This window comes from Lates calcarifer, linkage group LG15 (assembly GCF_001640805.2).
Source record: "Lates calcarifer isolate ASB-BC8 linkage group LG15, TLL_Latcal_v3, whole genome shotgun sequence".
Taxonomy (NCBI): Eukaryota; Metazoa; Chordata; class Actinopteri; family Centropomidae; genus Lates; species Lates calcarifer.
Genome location: NC_066847.1, coordinates 14,761,324 through 14,786,422, shown reverse-complemented (window position 1 = coordinate 14,786,422; position 25,099 = coordinate 14,761,324). Strand labels below are relative to the sequence as shown.

General features: G+C 42.1%; 1 protein-coding gene across 6 annotated transcripts in view; it reads right to left on the bottom strand.

Moving 5' to 3' along the window:
- The window catches only part of LOC108876259 (intermembrane lipid transfer protein VPS13B), a 308,041-nt gene that overhangs the window by 147,002 nt on the left and 135,940 nt on the right, over positions 1–25,099 (bottom strand). For all 6 annotated transcript variants that reach the window (XR_007814638.1, XR_007814639.1, XM_051076101.1 and 3 more), the window contains exons 22-24: positions 20,851–20,984; positions 5,013–5,247; positions 3,485–3,702 (exon numbers count right to left, since the gene is read on the bottom strand). Coding sequence is in view for 4 of the 6 variants with exons in the window: in XM_051076101.1 (XP_050932058.1) it covers positions 3,485–3,702; positions 5,013–5,247; positions 20,851–20,984 (587 nt within the window). In the remaining 2 variants the exon portion in view is untranslated. The remainder of the gene's footprint in view (positions 1–3,484; positions 3,703–5,012; positions 5,248–20,850; positions 20,985–25,099) is intronic.

Below are 25,099 nucleotides of genomic sequence, written 5' to 3'. Positions count from 1 at the left end.
TAAATGGACCACTATCCATTCCCATTTCTTTCAATCTCCAACTTAACACTATTTTAGACTCTGCTTGTCATTCAGAGAGGCCTCGTTTCACAAAAGAAATGTAAAACCTGTGTTCATGTTTCCATTCGATGGGTGATTATTTGAAAGGCACAGCATGCTCATACACGTGCTTCACTGTACAAATTTGTTATCCATAACAACAAAACTCCCAAAGAAACACCCACAGAGGAAAGTTAAGTTGTGTCATCAATTTCCCCTGAAAAACTCACCACAGTTAGGAAAAAGTGAAGGCTCAGTGTCAAGTGTTCTCAACTATTTATCATGTGTTCACATGAAAAGAGGCCTCAGCTTTAAACAACAACAAAGCCAAAAACAAGAGTGGAAAACATGAGGGGAAAGCAGGGGAATGTGATGTGATGCTTTCAGCTATTCATGCATTCACTCGGTGTTCTTTAAAGAAGAGAGACATGGAGAGAAAAGGAGAAATGCAACGCTCTTTCACAGTGAGCTAATTTTTGGATTTCAAATGCTTCGCTTCTGCAGCCAAGTAACCCCAAACCCCCCCAGCACTGAGGGTCCCTCAAAAGTAAAGGTGCACAGACACATGAGCACACACACACACACACACACACACACACACAAAATAGCTTTCTCTACTCCAAACACATTTTTATTCGTTATTGCTCGCTCACACACATGCAGGCCTGTTAGCACACACATTACAGGGAGGCCTTCCATAAATAAGCATAAATCAAATGAAAAGCAGCACAATACATTACAGCTGGGCCATTTCAAACATGTCCAGGAAGAGCTGCTAGCACCGATCCAGCAGCCGTCCAGGGACAGGGCCAACAGCTGTCTGCCATACCCAACCGAACTGGATCGCCGGCAGGAGAGATATGGCTCCACGCTCCCTTCTCTGAGAGTCTGGGGCGTGGAAGTCCAACCAAGCACAACAAGGCCTACTGCACTCAGCAGCAGATGTAGAGGAAGAGAGTAAAGAATGCCGAGTAGAGGAGAAAAGGGAAGAGGTGAGTACAGTGAGGGTCAGATGAATGATGGGGTCGTTACATGATCTCTGTTTTAGCATCTGTTTCAGTGTTGTCCCTAGTTTTATGAGATTTTTAGCAGAGTTCTAATTCCATCCTTTCATCATCTGTCTTCATATTTCATTTTGTCTATCTCACTATCCTAACCACATTCTACCCTTTTTCCTTTCATCTCTCATCTTCCCTCTGCCATTTGCTCCACCCTTTATCTACTTGCTATGCATTAAAGTCTTTATGTCTGTGTTCTAGTTAAAGTGTAGAGAATGATTTCACATATGCCAGTAGCCAGCATCATTCCTCCTATTCCTATTCCTAAGATAACTTAAACAGTAAACTAGCTTTTAAGCTCACGTGTGTGTTCTTGTAGCACACTAAATGCGTCTTCAATCTGAGTTTGTGTGTCTGTGTCGATGATTCATGTGGGTGTAAGGGGGATGTCAGAAGGATGGGGTTAGTAGCTGAAGTTCACGACCACCTCAAAATCAGCAGACACATGCTACAACAGTTTGCTTTGATCTTTGACACATAACCGTACAGTATTTCAATGAAGATATATGCACTGACACACACACACACACACACACACACACACCTGTACAGATGTACACACGGTGTTACCTCATGTATTCAAAAATATGTCACTTTTGTGAAGTTACTATATAAACTATGCTTAGATAAAGGCACACAAACACTCACAATCTGCATGATCTCCTGTCTTTCATCTGTGTGTATTTATGAATGACCGTGGAAGCCTCTGTTCAGTCTCCAGTTTTACTACTGCAGCCTAGCAGGCCTCATGATCTGCAGATGACAGGTCTTTGGAGAACCTAGCCCTCCAAATGTTCTGCTCACTTCCCCAAATCATGAATTGTGGCATCTGTATTGTGAGCTCATGTAAGCCTGTGCGTGTGTGTGTGTGTGTGTGTGTGTGTGTGTTTACACGTCTTCTAAGGTTGTGTAGACAAATTTGGTTTGAAATCACTGTTGTGAGGACATTCTGGAATTGTGAGGACATTTTGGCCAGTCCTCACACTGTCACATGGCTATGTAATGGTTAAGTCTTGGTTTTAAGTTTCAAGTTAAAATCAGAATTAAGCATGTTTTTGTGATGGTTAATTGTGACATCTTTTTTGCTCAGGGGTGCTTTGTTTGTGCCATGAAGTAATCCATCTCACATTATGGAAAATCAAATTTAATGTCACAAAAATGCAGTTTAGAGGCCAGGAGGAGTTAAGAGGCCAAACTCTGTGGTTTTATGTATTAATGTCTCAAAATTAGTGTGTTAATAATTTATCAATTTTGAAATGCTAGCTGTAACTCTACCACCCAAAAGCCTCCTGTTCCCTGAACCCATCACAATGTTTTTATCTGACTGTGTTGTGGAGCGACATATACATATATATTCCCAAAAGTGGCTATGCTAATTAGAAAGAGGACAAAGCAGTGTGAGGTCTCGTTCTGGGGAGGGTGGAGCTGCTCTGGCAGCAGTTCCTAAAGAGCTGCTGCATGACTTGAAATGATATTAGCTTATAACCCCCCACGAGTCTGAAATTTACACAAAAAAGGGAAAGAAAGAGGGGAGGAAAACAGATGGGATGAGAGAAGAGAAGAGAAGAGAACAGAAGAGAAGAGAAGTTTTCATTGGACCTGAAAACTAATAATGAGTCATCATATAATCGCAATAAGCCTTCTCAGCTTTGCCAGACACAGGCACTCCATTTGAAAGGGAGAACAGAGAAGGAGAAAGAAAAGAAACTTTCCCTCAGTAAACGACCTGCTCTCCTCATCTCTGGGAAAGTTTTCACCACTAACAGATTAAGGCCTTTCATTTGTTTCTGGTACCAATTGCCTTCAATATCACCATGGCCCATCACTGCGGTTGGAGACATTTAACAGTGTGACCACTCAAAAGGTCGCCCCAATTAAGTGTTTACAGAGGAACCTAATTCGATACAGCTAATTCAATTGAGAAAAAACAAAACATGTGTAATGGTACATGTAGATGTGATTATAGCCCTGTAACAGCACAATGAAAAACAACACAGAGACCTAACCGGGAGACAAACATGTTCCGCTTCCAATATGTCCGTATTCATCATGCTCTCACCAAAACATAATAACACACTTTAAAACAACGATGATGAGTCTTGCAATTCCCCGCTCTCCTTCACTCAGACCTCAAAATGTTAGACCAAAACAAACAAGGCAACACTCTCTTGTTTACACTTCCATTTTCATGAAAATTATACAAGGTAAGAAGATGAGGCAGTTTGTTTATTGGAGTCAATCTATATCAGAAAATCATGCGGAGGCAGGATCTTCCTGCCAGGGTCCGTGTGTTCATATTTCAGGAAAGTTTACAAGGGGATGATTTGTATAAATATACATGTAATTCTAATGACTACTTAGAAGAGATTCAGGACTGTATGACTGACCTGAGGGTTGGAGCACTTGACGTGGACAGGCTGCAGATCAACATGCAGGCAGACTACAAACGAGTGCCTTCCTTCAGAGCAGCCCTGCAGCTTATGGGATGTGACGGCCAGTGTGGAGGTACAGCCCATAGGCTCCAATAGGCTCAGGCTTCGCTGCTGCCCCAGCAATGTGTACACGCTGAACTGACTCAGGCTTATTGTCCACGGGAAAGCATCACCTGGTGGTAGACATGAGAGAGGGAAAAAGGACACAGAAAAAAAATGTGGGAAAGTGATGAAATGGTGAGAGAAAGAGATGAAAATTGCAATATTGGCAGAGATTAAGAGGAGTGGGGAGGATGAGAGACATCATGTGAAGGGAGAGCAAAGAGCACAAGCCAAGTAATTGTGAAAGTGAGAGGAAGACAAAGAAAGATGCAAGAAAATTCAGAAGAGATTTAGAAGAAGGACAAAAATGCAATAGATCAAAGTATCAGGAGGATAAGTCAGCAACGCTCATTATCAACAACATTCTGACAGCTACATTTTAATTTCCACTCACTTTTAGCTAACTGCTACGCATGGGATAGGAAAGCTTCATGGACACAGAGATAAAAAGAAGCAGTATCCTGTCTTAAAGACCTTTGTACACCCATGAGCAGGCAGAGGATCCCATGAAAATACATTGGAAGATGAGGGTGTATTGTAAAACTGTGCTGCTGACCCTAGTAGACCCATCTTACAGAGCAGGGGAACTTGTTCACAAGCACGGGGCCATGAAGAGCACATTTCCCACGCACCATGGGTAGGATGCTTTGATCCAGAGCATTGAAAATGAGAGATGAAGAGCTTTTCAAAGTGTAGGAATGAATTACTAAAAGCACGGGTTGTTAATTTTAACGGCAACATTGACAAGGCTGCTGATGTCACTGTTTTTGCTGTCGTTTTTCTTTCTCCTCTGTTTTTGAAATCTGTATGCCCAATGCTGATGTCATTGAAGAGTTGAGAGAAAAAAAGGAGGGTGGCCCATTTTTTTTCTTCCTCTACAGAGAAAACACTGCTCAACCGTCTGAGTGTTGCTTATGTTAACTCTACCAGGTGTGCAAACCACATGTGCAAGATCTATTTCTCAAAGTCGCTCTACTTAAGTTTGTTTGTCTTTTGTCATGGTAAATGAGTAGTAGTGGGTCAAAGGTTTGTTCAGTGTTGAAAAGGCCATAATGATGATGAATTCACATTATGTAGCCTATTACTATTATGAAACCATTCATTTTAATTATTAATAAAAGCAAATTCATTTGTAATTTGAAAAAAATCCCCACCCACTGAAATTTCATTTCCAATACTCCCATTTTTAACCTATGAACCTTTCACCATCATTGTTTTGTAAAGTGTAATATTTTGCTTTCTGATTTAAACTTTTGAATCAGTCTTTTGTCACCAGGTCATTGGGTGGTCTCACTCCGTGTCTGGGTGTGTGTTCTGTTCCACGCAATTTAATAATTGTAATTCAAGTTGAGATTTTACTAGATACAGTATGAAAACCTACCTTCCTCCAAGATGGGCTTGGAGACCTCAAAGGGGAGCTCCTGCAGCGGCTCCATGTACTTATGCCCAGCACTGAGGACACTGATTTGGGGCAGGCAGACTACCAGAGTCCCGGGCATGGAGGCCTGGTTGTGGTACCAGCTACGGACGGTGCCGGGAATGTCACCGCAGATTATGGTGCTCGGGGAGGGTAGGCTGTCATTAGGCAGGAACACACAGCACGACTGCAGCTCCAACTAGAGAGGGGAGAGAAAAATGAAGGACACATGAAGCCATGTTAATCAATTCAGTGTAACTTGATCACTGAGCAGCCACCTGCCTCAGCCTCCCAAGATCATTTTCAGTGAGCTGAGGGGCTCAAGGGGCACAGCTCTGAGTCAACATTAGATGACTTGAATTGCAGTGGAAAGGACCTAAGAAAGAATGTGTGCACAACAGTGGGTGGGTGTTGCTGGAAAAGACTAAACATGCTTAATAAGCCTTTCCTTGATTTAAAAATGGAAAACAGTTCACCCTACATTTAGTAATGCATGCTGCTCAACTTGATGCCTATGATGTACTAAACTTTTGTTTAATATTATCATAAGACCATTACTGTATAAGCTCTAACGTCATGCATATTACTTTCGGTACAGCTTTGGAGAGTAGGACTTGTCTACAAAAACTTTTAAAAGTAGAATTTGAGACTTTGAATGCCCATTTAAAACCAATGTGAAATTCCATATCTAGGCAACAGAACACCTTTTACAACTCTGACAGTTAAATCTTTAACTTAAATCATTTTGAGATCTTTTTGGAAAGGGACTGAGACTCATTCCAGTTGCACTGTATCACACATATTTCTGTTCACATATTTCTGTTCGAAAAAGAGAAATTTACAAGCCAGTAGGTCAGTAACCAGTAGCCAGTAGCCAGTGAGCATATGAGCAGTTTTAAATCTGTCGAAGACTTCATGTTTTTTTTTTGTCTTTTTGTCTTTTTACATTATATTGGGGCTCCACTGATTTAAGAGACCAGTTAACAGAAAGGAGAGGAGTACAGAGTCCAAGGGGCAGACAGCAGGTGCTGCCAGATACTTTGTGTGTATGTGTGTGTGTGTGTGTGTGTGTGTGTGTGTGTGTCAGTCAGAGAGTTTCTGGTAAACTCAGAGTGGATAAAAATGTTAGTCTCAGTTACACTGGGGGACTATGGTAGACATATTGTACTCAGTTTAACAAGTAAGCATCGTTGAAACACACACACTGACACACATGCACAGACCTCATTCCTCATTGAGATTTACATATACACTTGTGAAGCCTTCTGCTTATATCACACACACACAGCTGTTAGAACACCTCTGATGAGTGTATGGAGCCTAGTTCTCCTGGTTTTCATGAGAGTCGAGACAGAGTGCAAAAATGTCAGATGGAGAAAAAGACTGTGAAAGAGAGATGGAGAGAAGGAGAGCAGGAGAGAAAAAGAAAGAGGGAGAGATACGGTTACACATTGATCTCACGCTGCTTCCTCTTTTGATTACTCTTCAAAGGGGGGTTTGAAATCTGAACACTTTTGCACACTGACACATACGGCTTTGGCCTTTTTAAGAGCTGGCACGCAGGAAGAAAATCCATTGACACTGCCTGGTCTGCTGCAGATCTTAGCAGGGTTAAGCTGTAAAGCAGGCAGACACACGGAAACCGCCAGGTTTAACACTGTGACTCTGGTCGGCACCTTTAGCTCACTGCCTGCAGCTAATGCTCTCCTGCTGGACATCTTGGTTGAGTCATACACATTATTACACATAACTTCTTCTTCTGCTGCTCAGGCTATTCCTCAACCATCAGAATATTTTTTGAACAATGGTTCTGGCTGATTCTCGATAATTGGGTATGTCACTATGTAGAAGATCGGGACACGGCAAAGAAAACCCAGGAGCAAAGGCAGTCAGTAATGTTTTCAATGTAAGGCTTCATCTACCTATACTATAATAAAGATAACAATAAAAACGTTTATTACAAGTTTCAAGAACCCAGCGAGATCTTAACCACCATCTAAAAAAACAAAGTAATAAAATAACATGGAGATGAAACTGAGAAAAAGAAGCAAACTTCACATTTACAAAGCTGTAACCAGCAAATGTTTGGTATTTCTGTTTAATAAATTAGTAATTAAGGCAATACCAAAACTGTCACTGACAGTTTGATTAATTGACTAATCACTTAAGTGCTAATTTAATGCAGAAACAAGCTCAAATGTAGTTCAAATGTATGCATGAAGATGTATATCTCTGTATATATGTGAAAGCTTAACCCTATTACTGTCAGAGATAAAGATATATACTAAGTTCAATCATAACAAATATAGAAAGTAATCTTATACGTAAACATTAGCTGTTTCAAATGGGTCATTTCAGAGTACAGCTATTCTACCATACAGAGGAACTGTAAATGACCAACTGCAGTTACCTAAATTATTTGAGTTCCTATACAGTGTCTGATGGTTGACTAAATCTGTCATCATATATCAAACACTGGGAGTCAAACTTTTATACAAAATCATGGGAAAATATTAAACTCTAAAATAAATGTTCACTGCTGAAACTTCACCCTGTTTAAATACTAAAGGAAACGGTTCTGTCTGCATTTGAGAAGACACAGATGTGAAATTCTTTATTTCACCAGATATTTTACATTAACTTTCCATTGGCATTTGTGCGATGTTTTAATGAAATGAAAAAGATTTTATTAATAACTATTTGGAAAGGTTGAGTTTATTGTATGACATACTTTAGATTAGCCATTGTTTGTTTGTTTGTTTGTTTTTTCTTGGAAAATCTCAGCAAAGAAAAAAGGGGGAGTTTATCTGTATTAAGAGTAAGTTGTGCCATAAGAGGATGAATTTAGAACTATAGCAGGACAGATAAAAATGGGAACTACTGCATAAGTTACCACCATAATTGCTAAAGTGAGTGTGTACAATAAAACATAGTATAACACCCCCCAATGGTGTTTGCTTATGACTTTATAATGGCTTACTGTTGTTCCCCATGGCAACACAAAACCAAAGATGATGTCAAGTGTATGGTAGCTACAGACTTGCCACATCACACAGTGAAATACTAACAATAATCAGATAACATCTCACAGATGACAACAGAGGAAAAAGTTGAAAAATTGAATGGCATTCACTGGGCATAGCGACCGCTGTTTCTAGATGTTTACACCATGGCTAAAAGGCTCCAAATGCTTCAAAGGGCCATAGTATGTAATGGAAAATTAAAATGGCATGTCAGTCCTAAAATGGCATCTGGGTGATACAAAACTAATCTTTGGTAGGCTTTTTCTTCTTTTCCTTCCTTTGGGTGACAGCTAATAAAAGCCACAAAAAACAGGACAAATTTGCTGTAATAGACAATAGCAACAGTGCACCAGTCTATGCAAGGGTGAGGGCGATAAAAAAAGCAACATTTGCTTGTCTCTTGAGTGGGTGGGAGTTTAACTTAATAAGACGGCAGTCAATTGGGTCTTCCACACACTGGGACTAGAGGCTGCATGATGAATATCTGAGTCCAAAACACTTTCTAGAATAAGGATGACAGCACAGAAGGACAAAGGAAATAATGCTATACCAAACAGATGAATAACTGTATTGGCTGCCGAATATCTTGCCAGGGTCTGGATTAAATCATGCTCAAGTCTGTGTGGCCAGAGAGCCCATGAACACACTACTTATTGTAATATATATCTACTCCAGGGGGCAACACAGTTATTCACTGAAGCTGCATCCAAGACAAACACAGTAAACAAGTATGATCAAAATATAGTGAGAGCTAGAGAGCACTAGAAGAGAGCATGCCTTTGCACAATTGTTTAAATTCGTTATTTTAATAATATAAAAGGTTTTGGAATATTTAATCTGCATCTGGATATGTATCAAGATACACAGTATGACAGATAGTCATGGGATAAATGTACCAGATGTTCTTTTGAATCAAGTAAAATAGTTTAAAAAATGTTTTAAAATGCCCTATCTTACAATACTGAGAAAGTCTTGTTTAGCCCATAATCCCGGACCCATTTCTCCTTTTAGGTCAATTCTAAATTATGGTGCATATAAAACAAACTAAATGAACCACATGTAACACATCTCTGAAGTTTTTTATTTATTTATTCTTTATATGTTTTTTTATTTTCGTGGGGACTTCATGATTTAAAAGTCAATTATGACGAACTTTGCACAACATTTAAAGAGTTGGTGACACCTGTTTCACCATGGGTTCTAATGGGTTATAATCCCCTGTTCCGTGATCAATGGCATACATTTTTTTGAGTGAATGAGATCCCACTAGTAGACTACATACCTCAATATCAGACTACATACCTCAATCTTGTGTATAGAATTTATTTCCTTTGTTTTACCCAAAATGTACAGCATATAACAGTTTTAAACATACGGGCAATGAAAGGTTGGCCTGCTGAAACACTGCATAAGACAGGAAGGTTCAATATGACTGACAACCAAATGAATCCATGTCCACTGACATGATGCCTTTCCAATGGAAACATTCTGTTTTCTCAGTCACAGCAAACCATCGGTCATTTATAGACAGTATATCAAACATTCCTGACAAACAATTAAACTACCAGTCAAACATATTAAGAGAAAATTGTAGAAGTTCTCTGGCTGTGTCACCCATTTAAGAACATGAACTTAGAACTCTCTCAGAACCAACTGGCTATTCTCCACCCTTTTCTGTGTGCTACCGCTAACAGCAGGTCACCCTGGTTAACCTCACATACCCATCTAAGGCTCCCCCTCTGTGGTCTCATGTTTGAGTTGTGACACACACGCAAACACACACACACACACACACACACACACACACACACACACAGAGGGAGGAGACATACAGTATCCAAACAAAAACAACAGGGGTAACAAAGGGCGAGCAAGGGGAGCACTGGCACTGCTGAACAGTGCTGACAGATCCAAACAGAGAAATAGCCTGTGGTCAGATTATCCCATATGCATCACTGCTTTGATTGCTGCCAAAACCACTGGCAGAACCTCTTCTCTCTGACCAACTCTATCCCTCCATCACCCCACTCTCCCATGCCTCTGTCCCTTTGTCCCTCTCATTGCTTAGTCCAGGTCTCTCACCATGACCATGCATTGATTCTGGATGGAAAATCTGTGTGGAGATGTGGTGAGTGGAGCAAAGGGAGGACAAGAAACTGTAGAGGAGAGGTGAGCTGAGGAGAGGAGAGGGAGCGGGGGGAATCCGGTGTTTGTGTTAAGGGTTACGGCATGGTTGCATACACAGCAAAAAGAAAAAAAAAGTTCTCTGTACTCACAGGTCAAAGTGGAAAGTGAGAGTATGTGTGTTTCATGTCACAATTTCAGGTGTAAAAGTTCAGGTTGTGCAGGACTGTGTTTGGTATTCCACAAAATTGTGTTTAACAGCCCTGTAACAGGCCAATAAACACAGCACTGGAAGCAGTTAGCCTGTGTGACAATGTCCCCCATACCGCAAGCTGATGGACATGCCAGGTTCGTGTATATTTGAGTGTGTTTGTGTGCATGTGTGAGAAAGAAGGCATGCACACTGTCCAGTACAGGACAGGACAGAGAACTGACAGGTATGCCAGGCTGACCTAAAACTCAGCTTGTTCCGTGACATGCTTGGGAGGCACAGGGCCACATTTGCTGCATGTTATTGCACTCACAAGCCAATCACAAGGCTCAGCAAACTAAATTATATTTTTATCCATAATAGAATAGTGGAAATTTATTTTCTGTTAAACCAATGCCAATGAGTAGAACCATGGAAAAGGCAGCTTTTCCAACAAAAGGAAAATTCGGAGATGAATTTAAAAATAGAAATGGGCACAAATAATATCTGAAAGCCAGAAGTATAATTGCAGTGTGGAATAACTGTTACACAATTTTACCCTCTGTGGGGTTCAGGGTAATGTGAAATACAACTGCAGCAAAGGATGGAAATGACTCAGGTACAAGAAACAGTAACTACAGACCAGGGCTGTGCAGCACTTTTGTGAATGTGTGTATGTGTGACCTATGTTGTAACTATTTTGAGGGTTTCATGTCCACTTTTGATTAGGAGGAAGGCATCTGGAGCTGAAACACATTAAGAGAAGGACTGGGGATTATAACCAAAATTTGGATTTAAGTTGAAGTTGACAGTCGGTTACAAGTTTAAGAATGGCAGGTGTGTCGACACACAGCATGTCACTGTAAAAGGTTCAGTGGGGAAAAAAGAGGAGTCAAAGAGTCATCATTCTTCATTCTTTTGGTCCAATGATATCATGTCCTGTCAAAGTGAAACTAAATCTATTAACATAACAAATGGAGTTAACTGCCAGCAGCCTGGGACCGTACTTCAGTTACCCGCTGCCTATAATGACAGATTCATTCCGGAAAAAACACTGAGGGACAATGTGAGTGTGTTTCTGTGTGTTTCCAGGGGTATGGCGTATCACTTGCAGCACATTCTATTAATATACTTCAAAAACAGCGGAAACACTTTTCAATTTTGACCAGGAAATCTCCGTTAAAAAAGATTGAAACCAATCAACTCCTTATGAGGCCGCATGTGCTGGGTTTTCACTATGAAAACATGCTCAAATGACGTACTTACAAATTTACAAAGGCACACATACACATACATCATATAGTGTACAGTACATGGAAAACCACAGATCAAATTTCTCTTTGCAACTGCAGTCATCAGTCATTTTAAGAAAAAAAAAGCCCATTTGGATTCAGAATCAAAGAAGAAAATATATGAATAAAATAAAATAAACACCCTCTGGCTTCAAGCCAAAACACCTGAAATTAAATCCCCCATCTTCCCACAAGTGTTACTCTGAGGGAACACCCATCTCTTTATAATATCTTTGCTAAGACTTGTCATTGTGTTTACCACTTCCTCTGAAGGATGGCAGATGCAAAAGACAGGAACTTAGTTACACAACTCTGCTTAAGTCCTAAGGTCATATCCCCCTGTACTACTGCTGGGTGTTGAAGTAGTTCAGTACAACATGCTGGCTGCAGCATCCTTTCTCCTCCTCCTCTTATGTTTGCCCTGAGGGTGATATCACCACAAAAGGCATCCAAAAGCAGGACTGACGGGAAACTCCCTTTCAATATGATTTAGACAGAAGTGAGAATACTGCTGTTTGGCACTGAATCAGAGGCAAAGCAAAGATTGTGTGTGATGTTTGCACTTAAAAAGAATTTTACTCATTGCTGCCTTTCCTTGGTATGAAGAGAAAAGCTCTCTGTTATCTGGCTGGCTCATTCAGACACGAGAGGGAGAGATCTGACAATACACAGCCATCAGGGGACAGGGACTGGCTGGAAATGATATAGGAATCAGTATATTATGTAGCATATTACGCTAGTGCTCTTCAGATTTATACATCTCAGTATGCACACTGAAAAACACAGGATTCGGTAAAAAGCTCTAGGCCCCAAAGAGTGAGCGTGCCAGTGGTTTTTGAGTGACAGCCTGTTATTTAGTAGGTGACCATTGCTTATCCTGAGACTTAGGCCTTGATCCCTTCCTCTTAGGCCTCTAAATGAACAAGGATCTTCTTACACTTTGATCTACAATCACTCAGACATTAATTCAATCTGGACTCTGGATCAGGAAGCCAGCATATGCTGTCAGGAGTAAATAAATACTACTAGAACAGAGGAACAAAAAAGCAAGAAACATTAAAAATCCTGAAACGTATCCATTTAGAGGGTTCTTTGTTTAAATGGTAAGATGCCAAAAGACATTTTTTTTTCTTTGTCTATTTCTTCCTTCTCATCCCTGCCTGGCGTCACATCACAGAGTTCGAAATATGGGTTTGTTCCATTTTTTTTTTTTTTTTTTTTTTTTTTGTGGCAAGTTCTGCTCAGCACTACTCCTCATCACTTCCCCGCGCCATCAGATAGTGTTCAGAATCCAGCCACATGTGTGGACCCTGTTTCAAATCTTTCAGTCTTAATACCCCCAAAAAGCGTCCCTTACTTCCTGCACTTCTTCTTTTCCTGCAGTGGGAGTGTATGATCTGTCTTGAGTAGCGTTTCTCCCTTGAGTCTTTGTGAAGATGGTTTATCTGGTTCCAGCAGAGCAGGTTCTAATAGAGAGGAAGCTGAGGGCCAAACACACTTAGGCTTTAAAAGGCTGGGGCCATGTGGAAATGGCCTATATAACCACAGGAGGCTCTTAGGATCCGCTGGGCCTCGCCAGTAAATGACAGAACAGTGAATTAGATGAAGGACAGCCTGTCGACTCTGAGGAGCAACTTCAGCTGAGAGTACATTATTCTCAGAGAGTCATTCTTAGAAGTACAATTAAATGTTTCAGACATGACCTGACAGATTGTAGGAAAGGTACAAAGACCTGCCTTTTCTGAAAGAGGGCTCTGTTTTCACTGTCATTACTAAACAACACAAAACTACACTCTGTGGGCTTAAAACAGTGGACATTTTAGAAAATGTCTGCCAGTGCTCCATTGTATACATGATTAGGTGTCTTCCACACCACATCTACATGTGTGAGCTTGTGCTATGTAAAACCATACAAAACTACAGAATTTATAAGAGAGTCCCTTTTGTCTTAACTGACTGCATATATATGACTGTATGCATATGACTGACTGTGTGTGAGAATATATGTCAACTGTATTATTTGATGAACATAAAATTACTCCCACTCTTATTATATTCAGCAGCACAGCTGTCTTGCTACATAATCCTGACAGCACTAAACACAATTTCTGACAGTCATCTAACCTGGACCCAGACAATAAAATACGTGTCTGACATTTGTCCTGCGGCACTGTGGTCAGATCCGCTGTTGGGCTTTTTGTTTTCCTATCACTGCGGAGAACAGAAACTTGGAAGACCCGGTTAAGTACAGACCTCAGCACAGCATAAACCCTGTAGGCCAAGATCACCTCACTGTGGAGCGACCCCACAACATGTGAAGCGCACACACTTGCACTTCCAAGCACATTTGCACTGACACATTTTTCCCTCTTTTTTTTTTTTTTTTTTAACCACAATAAGCAAGCCACGACACACAGGAAATCACCCAGAGATAGAGGAGAGGAAATTAGAAACACCCTCCCAACATCCCCGGTGAAAACATTTGCAACTCCGGAGCAGAAAAATCTCAGTGGAGAGATCGACAGCAAACGGAAAGCACATTCCTTTGTTTTTAAGAACCTGATACCTCTCCAAATGTAATCTTCCTGTGACTGCACCAGACGGGACACTGTGTTTCGTAAATGGCCAGGCGAATGAACAGAAGGTCCACAGAGCAACCCCCCTGCCCCCCCTTTTCAGTCTCTCTGGATACCCCACCCACTGTTAACCTTCTGCTCCCCCTTCCTCTGCGTATCCTCCTGCATTCTCAGCTCTGTCCAAAAGCACATTTGGAATAGTGGGTGTAATAGTGTAAATAGTGTCTCCACGTAAATTAACATGATTAATGTGTGTATCTGAAGATGACACTGTGCAGATGTGTGTTGTGGTGCATGGATGTACACAACTTAAGTTTTCCCTGCAACCACAGAAAGCAGCTTTTCTCCCTGATGTCTATGAGAAAGGCATCTATGCGTGATGCCTCCTGACAACAGATAGGCTAGGTCTCACCCACATGCCACCACAAGCAATAAGCTTGTGGCCTGGCACAGCAGCACAGCCAGGCATCCAGCCATCCCTGTGGCTCTACATTCCTCTCTTATAACACTGCTTACAGAAGCTGACAAGCGCTGGAGGTCTCTCTGGCCGAGGTGGAAATCTGCAAAAATAAACGCTTTAGGTGACATGAGGGCTTTGTTTGTTTCTGCTGGCCCGGCTGTTTGTGTTAGCGCGGTGGGTTAATTGCGACTTTGATCGCTGCGTTTATTGATCCAACAGTGGCCTTAGGAGTGCGGCTGGCCTGGCCTGCCTCGCCTCCTCCTACCCCTGATCTCAAACAATCACCCCTCCACCACCCCAGCACGGTGAGCCATGACAGATGGGGGTCTAAGGGGTGGCCACACCAAAGTAAGGCTGAGGATGCACTTGTAGGGGTTGGCCATGACTGGTGCCGAGTGCTCTGATGTGATATCTGGGGTCTTGGCTGATTGAGGATGCGTGAACTGGCCTGGATCAGACATGCTGAAGGTTAGACTTTAGGGTAGGGATTAGTTCACCAAGAGCAAGCAGGTGAATTTGACAAAGTCGAAAAGCTGACAGCAGTTTGCAGCTCTTGCTGTCGAAGTAGGGCTTATGCAAGATTCATGGTACAGCTAAGAGCTTAGACAAAAGCCTTGACATACAAAGCCAGTTGGACTGCACTGTGGTCAGATGTATGAAATTGGCTTGGCGTAGTTTATCTACAGTAGTGGTGTGGCCAGACAACTTTGCTCTTGCGCTGATGTGAGTGGAGGTGGCTGTGATTATGTTATGCAGTATTTACTACTAAGTCAAGTTGGATCAGATGGTGATTGACTACAGATCAAAAGAACTTTTATTGGCTAACTCTGGCAAAATTTCATCACTATTGATTTATGTGGTGTGACCCAATTAGTAGTAGGCAAAACTGGGCTGTTCTTAACCTCAGCTGATCTGATCTGAACTGTATTTGGCTTGGCCTCCCCCTCTGTCCCAAGACAAAGGGTGGATGCATACTTCCAACAATCTAACCAGAATCACCTCCAAACAAGCTTTCCAAAACACATTCAAAAGATCAGGGTAAAAACCGCCCATCATTTTTCCCCATCAATTTTTAAACATCCCAATCTTGAAATTTTAGCTGCTGTGACAATTTTGTACTTAGCAAATGCTGCAGTGTATCAGAGTTTTTATCCTAATGAAAATCAGTTCCAGATCTCTAGGCCTCTGAGTTTCAAGACATTTTAGACACAAGAGAATCCTGGTGAGCACTTTTCCAGTGCAGCTCGCTGAAAGGGGTCAAATATGTGTGTGTCTATAATGACTATGAGGTCATCAGAGTATTGACACAGCAGCAGATGATGGAATGTGATTCTGGCCACACACACGTTAACGCACCCATCGATACACACACACACACACACACACACAGTGTTCTCACCCACTAAACAGCCAATGACAGATCTACTGTTACACTGTGGGGTCTTGATTTAGATCAGGCGACACCAGAGAGGATGAGTGCATAATCAGGAGAGAATGTGCAGCCTTTCTCTCACTCTCTCCCTCATATTCCCTCAGTACCCTTGTATCCCTCTCTTGCTCTTCTTCCATGCAATTTGCTCTCCATCTCCCTGTGTGGTGATCTTTGTGGAGACTTAGTGAAAGGATAGACGCACTCAGTTCTGCTCTCAGCATTAACCATTAACTCTGTTTGCGTTACAGCCAATCAGTACTTAGTCTTCTATAAGACAACCAGGGAATGCAAGCTATAGCTTCCTGTGCTCTGAAAGATCTTTGTGCATTCACTGGCATTCTGTCGGAGAATACAGAATTCATCTCATCACTGTTTCAGCCTGATTTAAAAAAGTTTGGCAGCATGCAACAATGTATGTTATCATGCAGAGAGAGGTCCTCAGATGTCTTTAACAAAACACACTTTCAAAGAAATGATAACCTTTAACTTTGATTAAATAAATAATTGGATAAATTTGAGTTTGAAAAGTTGACAATTTATTACCACAGTCCTCAAAGAAACATGGTGTTTTAAGAGGCACAAAATTAAAGATGTAATTACAAATCATTTGAAGAATTGTGGAATCTGACAGAGAGGGAGGACGAGGTGTGGAATGGGGGGTAAGATAGGATGGAGGGAGGGGGGCAGAGGATGAAGTAATGTGCCTGCAGAAGGCGCTCCAGCCGAGGGTCAGATCCTGTTCATGGAAACCATCTGGCCAGCTCAATCTTAGCCACACCAAACATACAGTACACACAATCCTCCTTTCTATCTCTCTCACTTTCCCCCCTGCCTTTAAACGCACCCTCTGTCCATTTTTTTCTCCTTCTTCCTTGCTTCCTAACCTTCCTTTCCTTTCCATCACTTTACCTTTTCTACCCCACTGCTTTTTCTCCTCTTTTTCTCTCTCAAAAAATATCCTACTCATTAATGCATGGCAGCTGCAGGGAGCAGTGTTACTTCATTTTTCCATGGCAACGGTCTCTCTGTTTCAGCAGATCCCATTTCAGTTTTGGTAGCAACGTGCTCCTTTGCCAGCGCTGAACACATTCATGTGTTAAATAGAAGGAATTATTGCAAAATTCCTGAAATAGAATAACCATCCTGATCACTTGCAATTATTATCGGGGCCCAGGGAGAAGATGGGTGTCCTCTATTAGAATGGGATGGAGAAGGGGAGACGACAGGATGAAAAGGCGTATGGGTGAGCAGCGGGGGAGAGCGGCAGGCAGGAAATAAGCAAGGGAGAAATACCGGGAACAGAGAAGGACATGGGGGTGAAGAACACGTGAGGCTGATGTGACGAGTTAAGGAGATGCATTGTATGCAAGAGCAACACAGCACTGAGATGGAGCATGAGAAAGAAGCAAAGCTTAGGGTCATAACTCCAAGGATGAGGGCAAGTGGCCATTTAAACATCTGCCAGGCCACTCTGGCCAGGGTGACAATTGCAGCACTGCCCTTCAGCCCTAATGTGAAGTGACTACTAAAATTACACCACCTACACATATGATAGCCTTGCATGACCAAGAAACTGAGCTGCCTCTTCGGGGAAACACACACACACACATTCCCTCATTGTGCTGTAAGTAATGTCAAGGAGACTCCGCCACCTTGGGCCTGAGGGCCGCAGTTTGGAAGGTATGTCTCTCTGACCTCACCATCCCTGTTGCAATAGTGTGAGAAAGTCAGTGGCTCTTTACCTATAAGTGAATATAGTTCGGTGGGGGATCTACACTGATCAACTGTTTAATAATAATTTCTTTTTCAGCCAGCTGGCTTGTCCGTTTTCAGCATTTGCTGCCCATCTGTCAGTATCATTGTCTGTTTTTTGTGGATTTTCACTGATGGCTTTGAATTGGAGAAAAATAGGAGTGCACTGCATTTGAAGTCACAGAGGAAGCATGGCTCAGAATTATTTCTGGGGTTTGGCTGAAGCACTCAGCCACAGATAGAGCGTGACACTCAAAGATGCAGATAATAATCTGTGCCTGGTACTGTCCTGAGTATGACAGAACATCACTAGGAATCAATGCTAACTATGTCTGTCATTGGACACGACAAGTGTGGTGTAAAGAGTGATTTTAGAGCAGAACGCTACAAATAGAAACAGTGCATGTTCTGCTTTTTCCAGCTGCTATTCTGGTTTTAGACTCTGAGTGGGATATGTGTCTAAGACATTACATAAGCTATATTCAAGTTTAGAGTCACACTGTAATGAAATGCACAGTGCAGTGGGACAGAATTGCTTACACAGATTTTTTGAGGTTATGCTGTTTCCTGAGGTAATGTAAGAGATGATGCAGCAAAGTGCAATAGACCTTTAACAACTTAAATGTATGATACTAAAATGAAACTATAAAACATGTTTTATTCCTGGTGCTCTCTGCTATTAGTAAACTGCTGACACTGGTGGAATTAATGACAAAAGACAATAGCTGCAAATTGAAACCTCATGCACTGTACCTTCTCCATTCTTCATTATCAGTATTTTCTGATAGGTTGTACTAAAATGAGCCTACAGTCTTGAATCTGGACAAGACCTCCACACCTCTTTGCCTCCTGCTGTGAATCTGTAGGAAAGAAGTTATGTCATAGCAACAAAACTTTATACCTACATCTCAGACCAAGACTATTTATACAATCACCAGCTATCTCTTATCCCTCTTATCCCTAAATGGTCTAAGTAGCTGTAGAATAAATAATAATGAATTGTAGTTTTGTGACTTTCTCTCCCCCAGTCTCATTGCCCCACCTTCTCTATATCCCTGTTGCACTCCTCTCTTCCATAAAAAATGGAAAAAAAATCCCTGCATGCCAAATTGGGCACATGTGCAGCAGAAGTGTGAGCCATTAGGTATTCTGTTTACACCACACTAAAATAAATGGAGTGGTTTAAGTTTGGGGATATCCAAGGCCTGGGGTACCAGCTGTCAGGTCGTTCCGTTTGGTCCGCTCCCACTGCCATGTCAACAGGACAGACTGTTTCCTAATTACTGCTGCAGTACATGGTGTGGTCCCAGTTGCACAGCCGAAGGGGACAGAGGAAAGTGGAGGCAATGACGGGCTTAGCAAACTATTAGAGGGTTGAGTTAACTTTTGTGGAAGTACTGTAAACAGCGCAGTGGGCTAACATGGGACCTGGGCTCTGGAGAATTACTTCAATTCACGTGTCACGCTTTCTTTCATGTTTGACTGACATCAATTTGTGTGGTCCTAGCAATAAGAATTAAGATGAATTAAGAATGGCTGTTGGACTTGTGCATCATTGGTTATTGTTAACATGCACAAAGAAACTTATTTACAAGCCATATTCCAATTAAAAACTGATGTAGCTGTTTATCTGGGCTTTGAAATCCCTGTAACTGAGTATCTGTGTTGTTGTGAATAAACCTGTTGATAGAAAATGTCTGTCAACTTATAATAAACAGTCCAGATAAGTTATAATGCCTGTAGCGATCTGTATTTGAGTCTGACTGTGTGCTGACAGAGAAAACCAACAGTCAAAGAATACTTCCATGCTGCAGTGATCACCTATATTTAAGTAAGACTCTTGTCATAGAAGAGAATATGAGCTGTACTCTAAGATTTTGACACAGTTGTGTTTACAGCAGCCAATCAAAAACCAGGATATGATATAAAGACTCTGGGGAAATGTGGCCACCATCTTCATAGTAATGCTTGCACATTGCAGGCCTGCAGTTAAAAATGAACCTCACACCACTGAACACAAATACGTCCACTCGCCCCAGTCAGTTATGTACCACATGATTACTGTGTGTGTAGGCACACACATATGCATGATGTCCTGTTCCTGCATCAAGAGGAGCCCTGTCACACAGTTGTCAGTGCTTCTTGATGTTCTCAAGCTGTCGGTTGTGGTGTGGTCTCTGCTAACTGGTAGACAATGGGGGCATTTAACTATCCCGTTTGACACTTAAACAGACAGAAAGGGCCAGCCAACCAGAAAGTCAGTCAGCCAGAAAAGGGACATGAGATACTACATATGTAAAACAGGCTAATAGGCTAACAGCTAGCAGGAAGCCATATCCCCAGAACCACAGAGAGAGCTCAGCTGGGGTGGGTTGAATTAAACCTCAGTACTTTACTGTAACAGGGAAGAGAAAGAGGTGGTCTTTAAAGCAGATTTGGGACTAGTCAAATGTAAAGCTGCTCCCAGATGAGTGTGACAGCCTATAACTACTGTTTAAGGTCCAGTCAATCCAGGCATCCGTTAGCTAAACTGCTTATCCTTTGAGGGTCATGGGAGGGCTGCAGTCAATCCTGGGTGACTTTGGGCAAGAGGCTGGGTACACTCTGGACAGGTAAGCCAGTCTATCACAGGGCTGACATTTAGAGGCAAACTCACATTCACATCTATGGGCAATTTAGAGTCACCAGCTAACCTAAATGCAGGTCTTTGGATTGTGGGAGGAATCCAGCAGAAACCTGTGCAGGCACAGAGAGACCATCCAAACACCCCCCCCCCCCCCCCAAAAAAAAAAAATCCAACCACCAGGTCCAAACCCCAGAACCTTTTTGCTGTGAGTGCTAACCACTGCCCCTTAAGGTCAAGTCCATCCCAAATCAGCCCAGTCATACAAGCCCAGTTGTATACCTGCTCCCATACACAAGTAAAACAACAATGGTGGAGTTAGTTTGGTACCTGTAGAGTAAGGCGTTTAACAGCATCCCAGGCATGAGCAATGAGCTCCTTCATTCTTTCCTCTGAGGTTGTCCACGACTCCACTGCTGAGGTGTCAGGCATCACCTTCATTGGGATGGACAGGGGACGTGACTCTGGGAAGGAAAGGAAGTGATAAAGACAAAGCACACTGGATTTATACATTGTTTTAAAACAGCTTTTCGTTACTTTTACTCTGGTGGTGTATTATTTCTCAGTACTACACAGTATTAATGTAAATTAGGTTTGTTTGACCTTTTGGTCCTGTGCTGAAATTACCTCTTTACCACAGACGTATTAAATAAAATCTTCATATGGTACATAGGAAAATGCACTGTCCTGCAATCATCCTTTATTTAACTCTCTTCATAATTCACTGTTATTTTCATTTGCTGTACAGTATCATGTTATATGATGTCTAACTGACACTTCATTGAGGTGATGTAATGTTGGCAGGTTTCTTGTCTCTAACAGTGGGAGAAGGAACCATGAGAACTGGGAGAATGCACACACACACACATACAGTCTCCTAGACATGACATGTCCTGGTGTGCCTGCTGTGGTCCAGACGAAGGCCGATTGTTACAGCTGACACTCATGGCAACAGCCAAGCACACAAATCACAGAGCAATGACCTCCTCTATTAGCCTTTTCACAAACTGTATGAACCGGAGGGTCAAAACACTCTTTCAGCGTTCAAGCGAGAGTTCTTGTGAGAGAGGAAGACAGACAGATGAAGAAGAAACTGAGTGTAAGAGAGACTTACAGAAGCAGAAACAGAGGGAGTGAGACAGAGGCATATAGACAGAACACACATTCTACCAGGTTAGCCTGAGGTCTGTGGATGTTAAAGCCATCAGGGCGTCAGAGGTGAGGGAAGGGGGATCTCTCTAAAGACACATTAAGACATATTCCATGATTTAAAGGTCGGCCTTGCTCAGCAGCTCTATTCCACAGTTGTCATGAAACAGCGGTGATGTCACACCACCATCATGCCTCCTCAGATACCACACTCACAAATATTACTACAACAGCCAACTGAGTTGGCATGGCAACAACAGTGTGTTGCCAGGGAAATGGACTAAAAGGACAGTTAGTTACCCTGGTTTATGGTCATTGTGGCAACCTGCTTAAAACCCGTGGGTGGGAGTGTGTGTGTGTGTGTGTGTGTGTCTGTGGCTAAATGACTAATTCTCACAGGTGCATGTGTGTAAAGCTTTTGTGTGTGTATGTGTGTGTGCATTTAAGTGCAGGAGGGGAGAAGAAGGAGACTGAAGGCAGAGATCATCGTGTCTGGAGTCTCTTACAGTATTTTCTCACACTCAGCATCCAGGTGCCTCTGGCACTTGGGGACTATGAAATAGACTGAATTTGTTATGATGCCTACGATCAGTGTTGCATCATTATATACTATGCACAGTGCTCTGGCCACGCTGTACATTTTGTGCATTTGACAACCCATATTTTCCAATCTACCTTCTCCCACACTCTTATTTGTCAGCTATTATGTTTCTGTGAACCATATACAAAACTAATTCTAATGTTCGTACACTTTAAAATATCCACACAGTCACAGATGGCAACAATTGACTTTGACAGGACAGATTGTGTTTCATGGACTGTCTTTCATTGAGTAAAATGCAGAGAGTGCTGCATAAACCGCTGTGATATCATTGGATTGTCAATAGTGTTTTGTTGTAGAGGGCTGTGTATGTGTTAGAGTATTCTTGTCACACTGCATTAGAGAGTTGTTTCCTATTCAGCGTAGCAGGGGATCCATAAAGACATGACAGAACTCTGTCGCTGCTGCTCTCTGTCATGTAGTCCAGCTGTCTAGACCAGGAAAACTTCACCCCAGGGACCCCCACCTACGTGAGGGTGGAGTGGACCCGGCATTACTAGATGTTTGAGTATATCTGGCTGTGTGAGTGTGCATTTTAAATGTACTACTATGATTCCTTTCAGCTTACATGCACAATTACAAATATACAGTTAAAAGTTAGAGTGAAATTTTTAGTTATAAAAGTTATTTAAAAAAATCAAAAAATGAAATCTCTCTTTTACAAAGGTATTCAGACTTTTTGGTGTAGCACTACAAATTGCAGTCAGGTGCATCCTGTTTGCTTAAATGTTTCCTGATTTGTGTCTAGAACTTGACTTGAGTCCACCTGTGGAAAATTGAATTGACTGGCCATAGTTTAGAGAGGCACATACTTGTGTATATAAGGTCCTACAATTCACACTACATGTCACTATGAAGTCCAAGGAACTCTCTGTGGACTTCCCTGATAAAATTGTGGCAAGGCATAGATCAGAGCTAGGTCATGTAACCATGTCTAAAGTTGTGAATGTTCCCAGGGGCACAGTGGGATGGAAGAAGTCTGGAACCACCATGACTCTTCCCAGTCTTGGCTGTCCAGCCAAACTGAGAAACCAGACAAGAAGGACTTTGGTCAGGGAGGTGACCAAGAACCCTAGCTTCAGGAGCCCCCTGCACAGACAGGACATCCTGCCAGAAAGATGACCATCTCAGCAGTATTCCATGAATCATGCTTTTATCGAAGAGTGGCAAGAAAGAGGCCACTCTAAAATATATGACAGCCCACTTGCAGTCCGCCAAACTGCTTTTAAAGGACTTGGTCTGATGAGAGAAAAACTGGACTCTTTAGGCAGAACACCAAACACTATGTCTGGCAAACAAAACACCAGGCATCTGGTGTCTGCTGTTCAATACCATCCCTACAGTGAGGCATGGTGGCAGCAGCATCATGCTATGAGGGTCTTCTAAGCTACAGGGACAGGAAGACTGGTCAGAACTGAGGCAAGGATGAATGCAGTCAAATAGAGTCAAAAACCTGCTCCACAGTGCATGTGACGTGAGACTGGGGCAGTGGGGTACCTTTCAACAGAACAATGACCTGAGGCAAACAGCAAAGCTTACCCTGGAGTAGTTTCAGGACTAGTATCTGACTGTCCTCAAGAGACCCAGACCCAAAGCCCAGACAAAAACATGGAACATCCGTGGAGAGACCTGAAGATGGCAGTTCACAGATGCTTTCCCAGCATCTGATTTTTAAAAACATGTTGTGTAAATTAATGGGCAAAAATGTCAGTCTTCTCCACTGAGATTAAATCTCCAACAAAATAAAATACTTTCTGAAGCTATTGTACATTATACACTCATATTAATGGGAATGACTAATTACATAATGCACAACAAGCACTGAGCATTAATATACAAATCAGCACAATGCCTGAAAGTGAGCAGAGGGCAGGAGAAAGCTATGATCAGGTAGAAAACATATTGTTAAATTCATCTTACAAGATCCTGACCGTCCACTGCCTATTGACCTGAAATCAATACAACCTTCAAAAATTTACTCTCAGTCATTGTTCTAGAGGAACCCATCACTCTTCTTGAGATTATTACTTTTTGGACAGGCCTCAAAGGTGGTACTGGTGGTGGGCCAGACTGTGAAAGTCATTCCCCAGAGAAAGTCTGTTAGGCCGATCAGAAAGTGTGCAAAAGCACAGTAAAGGCACTAACAATGCAAGGCCAGTCTACATACAGCTCTCCGTTTTGTTTTAAATACCATTCCAGGACTCTGTTTGTTAATCCTGGGGTCATTATTTGGAATGAAACTGCCATATCTTGTTATAGTGACTTGGCGCCTACCATTTCTGCAGGGAGGGGATTGAGAGAAAGAAGGAGGCAGGCAGGGACAGAGAACGAGAAAGACAGAGAGAACACAAGAGGTCTAAATTCAAATGAAAGAGAAATATGACAGGAGCGCCCAAAGCTCTTAAACCTGCCCAGGCCTAACAAGTCCTGAGAGTCCTCTTAAAGTGGGGTTATTCCCCCTGCCTCGTGCCATCTCAGCCATGTCCTCATTTTCACCCTCTATTAGGCCATTAGGCTAATATCTTATTGGCCAAACTCTGACCATACACCCTTCCCCTTGCCTTTCCTCCGCTATTTTGTTCTCACTCTCTCAAACCACTCCCTTTGTCGTTCTCTCTTAGTGTTCATCTGGTGTGTGTGAAGCTGCGAGTCCAGCCCCCATAAAAATTCTAGAGTTCTGATGGTGATTATTCAACCTCTTTAACAGCTCCATCACATCTCCCAGCAAGTGAAATCCCTGGATCTTTGAAGCCCACAGCCTGAGCATGTGTCAAGTGATCAGAGAAAATGCAGAGACCAGCCCTATTACAACATGTTGACTTTAAGGCG